At 43.1% G+C, this 9,266-nt stretch overlaps 1 protein-coding gene across 1 annotated transcript in view; it reads right to left on the minus strand.

The window, feature by feature from the left end:
* Nucleotides 1-9,266, minus strand: part of LOC107296042 (phosphatidylinositol 5-phosphate 4-kinase type-2 beta) — a 24,308-nt gene that overhangs the window by 2,579 nt on the left and 12,463 nt on the right. The window contains exon 6 of the mRNA XM_015825382.1: nt 1,450-1,553. Within this exon, the coding sequence (XP_015680868.1) occupies nt 1,450-1,553 (104 nt within the window). The remainder of the gene's footprint in view (nt 1-1,449; nt 1,554-9,266) is intronic.

Below are 9,266 nucleotides of genomic sequence, written 5' to 3' on the forward strand. Positions count from 1 at the left end.
TGCTGCAAGGGATTTTGAAGTATTTTTCTCCTGAATGGATTTTGCCTGTAGCATTCCTTTACTTATGAATGGAACCATTTGGGGAGGTTGCCTTAGCCGGCAGCCAGTACTTACATTTTTTTTCTTCCTTAAGTGCCGGCTGCGCTCCTTACTTTCCTTTCTAGCCAGTAGCTAATTCTTAAAGAGGAATGTGCCTTTTTAAGCTAGTTCACTCAGCAGCTTGTCTTTTCTGTCTCTGGAGGCCTTTCCTTGTTTGATCAATATATGGAAGAGGGAAAATATGGGGGGGGGGGTCAAATTCTTCCTTCAGAAGGAGATGGGAATGAGAAAAAGGGAGGCAGGGAAGGGAGGGAGGAAAGGAAGTCCCGCCTTAGCACTTGGCCACCAGCAGCTCTGCCATTGACTTTGCTTGTCAAAAGGTTGCAGAAGGGGATCACATGACCCTGGAACACTGTGATCGTTATAAATATGAATCAGTTGCCAAGCATCCAAATATACATCACATGACACTGGGCATGCTGCAATGGTCATTAAGTGTGAAAAATGGTGATAAGTCATTTCAGTGCAATTGCAACTTTGAACAGGTTTTTTTTTTTGGTCATCAAGTTTTTGACACCTTGCTAGGTGGTACTCGAATATTGCCATATCCTCAAAGTGGTACAATTGGTAAAAAGGTTGAAAAGCCCTGCTCTAACTTATGGCTTTGGATGATGAAGCCCTGATGGGCAGAGCTGAACTGGACAAGGTTATTTAAGAGGGAAGTCATGCACACTGGCAAGACCTTCACTGAAAGGGTGTACCTTGTGGGAGAAAAAACCATAGGAATAGACAGAAACAGAAGACCGAACAACAGCAACAGAAAAATCATATCAAAATGTATCTGTGGTGTGGTTACATTAAAATATTCCTGATGTGTACAGTTGAAAGCTGCAGAATGGTCAGAAAATGACAACCAAAATGATTAGAAAATGAAAGATTGTAATGGATCTTGCTTAAATGATAATCAGAATGGTGATCCGCATATACGTGAACCATTGGAACCTAATATCTGATGTAGAGGTGGACAACCTGAGTTTCTCTGGCTGTATATGGCTTTTATTGAACAAAATGTCTATCTCAACTTTTCATTATTTTTTGCAAATTCTAGAGCCCTCTGCAACCAGACCTCCTGAAAAACTATTATCATTTTGAGTGATAAACAAGTAAAAACTCTAGTGTAACCCCAAACAAGTATAATATACTGAAAGAAAAATTCCCCCCCCCCAAACCTCATGGAAAGCGCAGCCCCATCAATGCATGTATGAAACAGTTCCATCCCTGCCTCCCTCCAGCAATTTTGCATCACTGCTCAGCCAACTGTGGCTTCAGTTGTTCTGAAACATATTATGAAACATGGAATTGCTTGGCTAAGCATGCTGAGGACAAAGAAAATAAATAGTTCCTTCTTACCCCATGTTTCACAGTTTTGGCAGCATGCGCTGCTTTTTTCTTTGTGTCATATGGTGTAAGGATATCTATAATGGCCATGAAATATACTTCCTTCTTAGGGGCACCTGATTAAAACAAGAGAGAAATTTTTCAGTGGTGAAGGACACAGAATTGTTTTTAGGGTTTGCTATTCTTACCGAACTGCAAGTACTGTACAACTAAAGCACTCCAGAACTTTCTAGGCTAGATAAATGAGCCAAGAACTAGATTTTTACTCAGCAGATGCTTCAAACAATATCTATAACACACTAGTGAAAATATTAATTGAGGAAGCAGGTGAAAAAGTAAGCAGCTGATTTGAGTATACACAGAGCATTTTTCTTATCAACTATGGCAGGGGTCTTCAAACCTGGCCCTTTTATGACTTGTGGACTTCAATTCCCAGAATTCCTCAGCCAGCGTGCCTGGCTGAGGAATTCTGGGAGTTGAAGTCCACAAGTCATAAAAGGGCCAAGTTTGAAGACCCCTGAACTATGGTATACATGATGGGAAATTGGTTTGTTTCAAACTTTGTGGAATACAGGCAGTCCTTAATTTATTTATTTATTTATTTATTTATTTAATTACATTTATATCCCGCCCTTCTCCTTTCGGACTCAGGGCGGCTAACAATCAATTAAAATACAAAAAATACAAAACCCCTGTTAAAATTAATTAAAACGAAATATTTAACTGTGATCTAATTAAAAGTAATTAAAACCCCTTTAAAATCCCTTAGGCCAGTCCCGCAAGCTGGAACAACCATGTCTTGAGGGCGCGGCGGAAGGAAGGGAGATCAGGGACCAGTCTTTTAACACAGGGCTTTTCAACCTTTTCACATATTGTACCACTTTTAGGACATAACAATATTTGAGTACCACCAGTGCTTAGCAAGGTGTCAAAAACCTGATGACTAAAAACAAGGAGGGGGTGGGTGGGTTTTACTGATTAGATTCATTTGTTGTTATAGGAATGGCTAGTTTATAATATTATGGAAAAGTAAAAAGTTGAGGTTCAGTGTTAATGCTTCCTTCTACTGCAGTGTTTCTCAACCTTGACAATTTTAAGGCATGTGGACTTCAACTCCCAGAATTCCACAGCCAGCAATGCTGGCTGTGGAATTCTGGGAGTTGAAGTCCACATGCCTTAAAATTGTCAAGGTTGAGAAACACTGTTCTACTGCAACAGAGGAAGTCGGAAGTCAATGCCTTTTCTTTTCTTTTTCCCTTCTCCCCCTCACTTTTTCCCCCTTTTTCCTCCCCACTGTGTCCTACTATTTGCTTTTGTATTTTTGTATTTTATTCTATAATCTAATAAAATGTTACAAACTGTAGAAAAAAAGAAAAAAGTACTGGTTTTAATTTCTTCGGTGGCAGTTACTTTGCTGAATCACTTTCCCTTTGCGCTGACAAATGTACGATGGATTTATCCATATTTATTAATATGCACCACTACCAGCTGGCTGGTCGGCCCTTCTCCCTCTCTCCCTCTCCTCTCCTTCCACAGTGTAGTAAGAATGCACACACACACACACAGTCCCTTCACTGTACCCTTAAAGACACAGGAATCAAGCGCAAAGCAAGAAAGGCTCACAAAAGCCTCCCAGAATAAAAAAACACTAAACTCCATTTTTTTTCCTTTAAACTGCCTCAGGCGTGTCACAATGTTGCAACCCGAGCCTGAAAGGCTCCTGCAATTGCAAAAAGTGATAACCTTAAATTAAGCCTGTTTACCTACAAAGAAAACTTGCTAAAAGCCATAGACAGACTCAAGATAAGGGGGTAAAACTAATTACATTTGTTTAAAGGGATTAAACCTACGGAAGCCAACACTTTGGACTTATTGCTAGCCTTTGTGAAACAGACTAAAATATTCCAATAACCAAAGCACACAAACCGAGCCTCTGAATTACTAAACGCTGTAAAAACTGCACAAAAATCCTTATGGTAACCCAATCAAGCTGCCAGCTGACCCAGAACTAAATAAACCAACCTCCTTTCCGACATGCTCGTCTCCCGGCTTTTCATTTCATCAGCGCTGATTGCGTTCTCCTGGCTGGAGAAAACTAACCAGGGGACCTTTTCTTTCAGCAACAGTTTCTTCTTCCCTGTCTCTTTTTCCTCCCTGCCTGCTGAGGTCTCCTTCCACAGCTCCTTCTCCATCCCCTTTCCCGCCAAAACCACCTCCTTTTATATCCTCTCCTCTCCCCCCCTCCTTTTCTCTTCAGTTCATCTCCAGCTATGGAAGCGCCAATCAGCTGGAGCCCTGCAGCGCTCCTGGGGCTTCTGCTAAGCCCAGACAGTCCTGCAGCTCCAGCTGCCTCTCCCTCAGGCTTGGGTCGCTTCAGCTCATTCCCCTCCCCCACTACACTTGTCTAGGAGGGTCGCGTACCACCTGCCATGTGCCAAAGTACCACTGGTGGTACGTGTACCACTGGTTGAAAAGCCCTGTTTTAACACACTTCTGGTCATCATAAAACATTGCTCCATCCCCCCTGTGCAGTCACGTGATTGTGATCTGGGTAACCTGTTCACACTTAAGACTAGTTGCCAAGCACCCCACAATCATGGGATTGCCATTTGCAATCTTCTCTGCCAGCTTCCCCAAAAAGTCAGTAGGGAAGCTGGCAGAGAAGATTGCAAGTTGCTGCTGCCTGCTGAAGGATTTCCCCTCCCTTCCATACAAGAGGTGTGAGTGGAAATCCTTTGTTGGGCTGCAGAAACAAAGCATGGATCATTGTGATCCCGTCTTGTCTTTCCAGCCCAGTGCATGAGTTCCTTCTGGATGAGGAGGGGAGAGACTGGGGTGCACTGGGCTGGACAGACGAAGTGGGGATCTTCGTGATCCTCACCTCACCTCTCCAGTCTAGTGCACAAATTCCTTTCCACGCATGGTGGAGGAGGAATTCGTGCACTGGGCTGGAGAGACGAAGCAGGGATCTTCACATTCCCCACTTCATTTCTCCAGAGCAGTGCACAAGTTCCTTTCTGCACACAGAGGGGAGCTGCCTGCCCTCCTTCAGCAGGCAGCTCTTTCACTGTGTCCAATTGATGACTGCAACTGGGAGAGCTGGAATTGCAGTTCTTGAGTGAAGCGGTCACGTGGGTGTAAGTCAAGGACTACCTGTAGGACTATTCAATATAAATACAAGTAGTCCTCTACTTATGACCACAATTGGGACCAGAATCTCAGTTGTTGAGTGAAGTGATTATTAAGCAAGATGTCACATGTGACCGCAATCCTGGAACTCTTGGTTGTGGTTGTTAAGCAATCTCATGGGCCAGTATCCGAGGTAAGGGATGTGGGGGTACATCAGGGGGGTGGGGGAGGCCCAGCACAAGATACATAGCACACCAATCCATGGAAACCTGCCATGGCCCAGGAGGTCTCCGTTGGCTACAGGGCCCCCCAACACACGGAAAAATTGGAGACTGCTTGGAGAATGTCATGAGGTGGCCTTGGTAGGAAGGGTGCACCTTACATAGGTTGCATGTGCCTGACAGCAGCTGAAGAAAAAACATGAAGTTAAGTGAGAAGCTTTGCACATGTTGGTAGGCTAGGTAGCTGAGGCCACCTGGGCCATGGCAGATTTTTGTGCACCAGTGGGCCCTATAGCTGGCCAAGACCTCCTGGGCTGCAGAACATTTTCTGTGCACTGGTGGGCTGGATGGGAAGGAGACAGGCGGGTGAAGAGAGTTGCACTGCCCCTGCAGTTGTAACTGTGGTTGGGCTGCCAAGCACCCAAATTTTGTTCACATGACTGCAAGGGTGCTGCAACAGCTATAACTTTGGGCAGTTTGTAAGACCCTTCGTTCAGCACAGTCGCCATTTCAAATGGTCACTGAATGAATGGTTGTAAGTTGAATACTACCTGTAGGCACAGTGCACAACTGAACAATGTTGCTAAAGGGCATGAGGATCTTCTGGGGATTTGTGTAGAAGGGCAGGCACAGCCAGGGGTGAAGTTAAACACATCAGTTTAGAGTCCTTGCATTGCCACAAGAGATCCAAGTCCAGCCTCCCATGAATCCCATTAACCCTTATCTAGTGCCAATGTAGTGCTGACTGTTAGTTGATTGGATTCTTGTCAATAATGACAAGACATAATGTCAGGTGCAAAGAATCAGGACCATTCCTAGAGATAAAAGACGAAAAGTACAAATTATAAGCATTCACGGATGATTTGGTATTTATATTAGAGGATCCGTTGGAGACAAGTCCTAAATTATTAGCAAAGATCGAAGAATTTGGAGAAGTAGCAGGACTGAAAATAAATAGAGAAAAGACTAAAGTTATAGTTAAAAATCTTACAGATAAACAAAAAAACCAATTGTCAGAAAAAACAGACCTTCAAGTAGTTAAGAAAGTTAAATACTTGGGGATATATCTAACAGCAAGGTATGCAACAATAAAAGAAGACAACTATGTAAAATGACTAAAACAAATAAAACTAGACCTGAAAAAATGGACAAATCTACAACTATCAATTTTGGGAAGAATAGCGACTGTGAAAATGAACATCCTACCAAAACTACTTTGGAGGTTTTGGGCTACCAGATTTGGGTTTTGTACTATCAAGCAGCTGCACTAACATGGTTAAAAGAATGGATAACCCTTAGAAACAAAAGATTATTATACTTAGAGGGGCATGACCTACAACTTGGATGGCATGCCTTTCTATGGTATGGGAAGAACAAAATTCATAAATACTTTCAAAACCACTATGTAAGAAATGCATTGCTTTTGACATGGGAAAAGATAAAATCGAGAATTTACATGAAAATACCAGGATGGATTTCGACAATGGAGGCGTTTGTACACCCAAATTTAATTAATTATGAAAAATTTGTGACTTATATAGATATTTTGAATACTGATGGGAAACCACAACTAAACAAGAATTGGAAGAACAGGGCATAGAGCTATCATGGTGGACACATTTGCAAATGAGATACGAGAAAGATGCAAAAATATATGGTTTTTACAAAGTTCAGACAGCGTTTGACCAGATACTATTGTCATCAGATGACAATTTGATTAAGAAATTGTACAGTTTTCTGTTAAATTTAAAGATGGAAGATTAACAAGTTAAAGAAACAATGATAACTTGGGCAAAAAATTTTGGGCACAATGTAGAGTTAAAAAAAATGGCAAAACTTATGGGAAAGAAACTATAAAATAACAAGGGCAGCTACTTATAAAGAAAATTTATATAAAATGTTCTATAGATGGCACTTACCACCTGCAAGACTAGCAAAAATGTTTAAAAGTATGTCTAGCAATTGTTGGAAATGTAGACAAAATCCAGGCACGTATTACCATCGTTGGTGGACATGCTCTAAAGCAAAGAACGTTTGGTCAAAAATACATAGGTGGCTAGAGAAGATGACAGGAACACATGTAGACTATAAACCAGAACTATTACTTTTAGTATAATTTCAGAAAACTATGATAAAGAATGTGTATACTTAATATTACATGTATTAACAGCAGCGAGAATTACATTTGCTCAATATTGGAAAAATGAAGAAATATCATCTGAAGAAGATATAATTAAGAAAATCCTGGACTGCGCAGAAATGGATAGGCTCACATTGAAAATGAAAGGGAAACAAGATTCAGAATACTTCCAATCATGGGAAAACTTTTATAAATGGTTAGAAAAACGGAATAAAGGGTAGGAATGGAAACTATTACTAAAGTGTGATCGGAGCTGCTGTCTCTCTATAAATATTGGTGGGGGTGTGTGGAGTGCTGGCTTAGTTGCTGTAGGTGGGTTGGTTGGCTGTGTAGGGGTTATTGTTTGCGGATTTTGTTGTGGCTCCGTCCTGTGGGTCCCTCTCATCAGAGGAGGAAGGCTCTGAACATGAAGGAGAGGAGATGGCCAGGCTTCCCTCTCCAGGACCTTCCCCTCTGGTGCGGCCTTCGGTGCCTTCTGACGGAGAGGAGATTGGCCAGGAGCCCGGTGCTTCTGGGATTGGCCAGGAGCCCGGTGCTTCTGGGATTGGCCAGGAGCCCGGTGCTTCTGGGATTGGCCAGGAGCCAGGTGCTTCTGGGATCGGCCAGGAGCCAGGTGTATCGGACTCCGAAGAGGATACGTCTTGGCTGGATCCACGGCAGCGTCGGAGGGACAAGCGTGCGCAGCAGCTGAAACGCCGTGCCAGAGATTTCAGCTGAGTCACTGGACCACACCCCACTGGCTATATAAGCAAGGGGTGTGTCATGTGAAACTCTTGTGATGGACAATTTTGCTGAATCTCCTGTTGCAAGCACTCCGGCAATTTATCCTGGACTTATTGTATGTTTTGGTTTTGTATTATCAGTAAAGGCTTTGGCAGGCAGCCACGAAGTTGCTGCCAAGTGTTCATTTGTATTTGACTGTGCTGAGCAGTTTTTCAGCCCTCGGCTGACTGGTTGGGGGGTGTGAGTCGGACGGGGGACAGAACAGATTTTTCATCTGTTTCGTAACATCCTGAGTAGTTGAGGTGCTGGCTGTGTGCCCATTAGTCTTTTGTGTTATAACGACCTGGGTAATGGGTTGTGTGATTACATCTTGAGATCTAGTGTAGTGATATCCTGAGTTTTGTGTTGCAACATCCTGGGTGGTTGGCTGTGTTGTAACATCCTGGGCTTCAGCGTTGTAACCTCCTGAGTTCTGTGATGCGATGTCCAGAGCAGAAGGCTGTGATGTAGCATACCGGGCTTTGGTTTGGCTACGAGTTTGCAGTCTAGCTCTGTGTTCATGGCGTGTGTCCATTTGCTTTGTGTGGGGGTCGGAGGGAGGTGCAGCAGCTGGTGATGTCGTCGTGGTTTGGCTTCTGGATGGCGGTTGCATTTTGTCTGAGGGATGGGTTTGGGCTTGGGTTTGGGTCTGGTGAGAGTGAATGGTGGTGGCGTACTATGTTGTTCTGGGTCTGGTGTCAGTTTTCGTGGCTAGGACTCGCTTGTTGATTAGGGCTAGTTTCCAGATGTCTGGTAGGCGGGAGGTATCGTCACGTTTATTCATGTTGTGGGGGTGTTTTCTATTTCGATGGCTTCCATAATTATTCTCTTGTTGTGGTGTTCAGTTTTGGAGATTAGTTTGGTTCCTTCAAAATCAATTTCATGTCCTGTAGCTTTAAGGTGCTGGAAGAGGGAGGAAGTTTTTTCTTCTTTTCTGACTGCGTTCTTGTGTTCTGCGATGCGGGCATTTATTCTCCTATTAGTTTATCCAATGTATGTGGTTGGGCAGATTTTGCATGGTATTTCATAGACTCCTTGGTTTTCTAGCTGGATCCTGTCTTTGGGGTTTCTTAAGATGTCGGCTATTTTTTAGTCGGTGCCGAAGGCTGTCTTGATATTGTGTTCGTGGAGAATTTTGCTGATTTTATCTGTGATGCCTTTGATGTAGGGGAGGAGTTGAAGTCCACAAGTCATAAAAGGGCCAAGTTTGAAGACCTCAACTACTCAGGATGTTACGAAACAGATGAAAAATCCGCAAACAATAACCCCTACACAGCCAACCAACCCACCTACAGCAACTAAGCCAGCACTCCACACACCCCCACCAATATTTATAGAGAGACGGCAGCTCCGATCACACTTTGCTCGCACAAGCACGAAGCCGAAGACCCCAGCCTGAAGATGACGAGTGGGACCTCGTCGAAATGTCACCAAGATACTCTCAATCTTACATGGGAAAAGACCCGAATACGCCAAGACCTGCATATATATATCTATATATCTATATATATATGCAGGTCTCTCTCTCTCTCTCTCTCTCTCTCTCTCTATATATATATATATATATATATATATAT

This window comes from Protobothrops mucrosquamatus, unplaced genomic scaffold (assembly GCF_001527695.2).
Source record: "Protobothrops mucrosquamatus isolate PMUCROS unplaced genomic scaffold, P.Mucros_1.0 scaffold2611, whole genome shotgun sequence".
Taxonomy (NCBI): Eukaryota; Metazoa; Chordata; class Lepidosauria; order Squamata; family Viperidae; genus Protobothrops; species Protobothrops mucrosquamatus.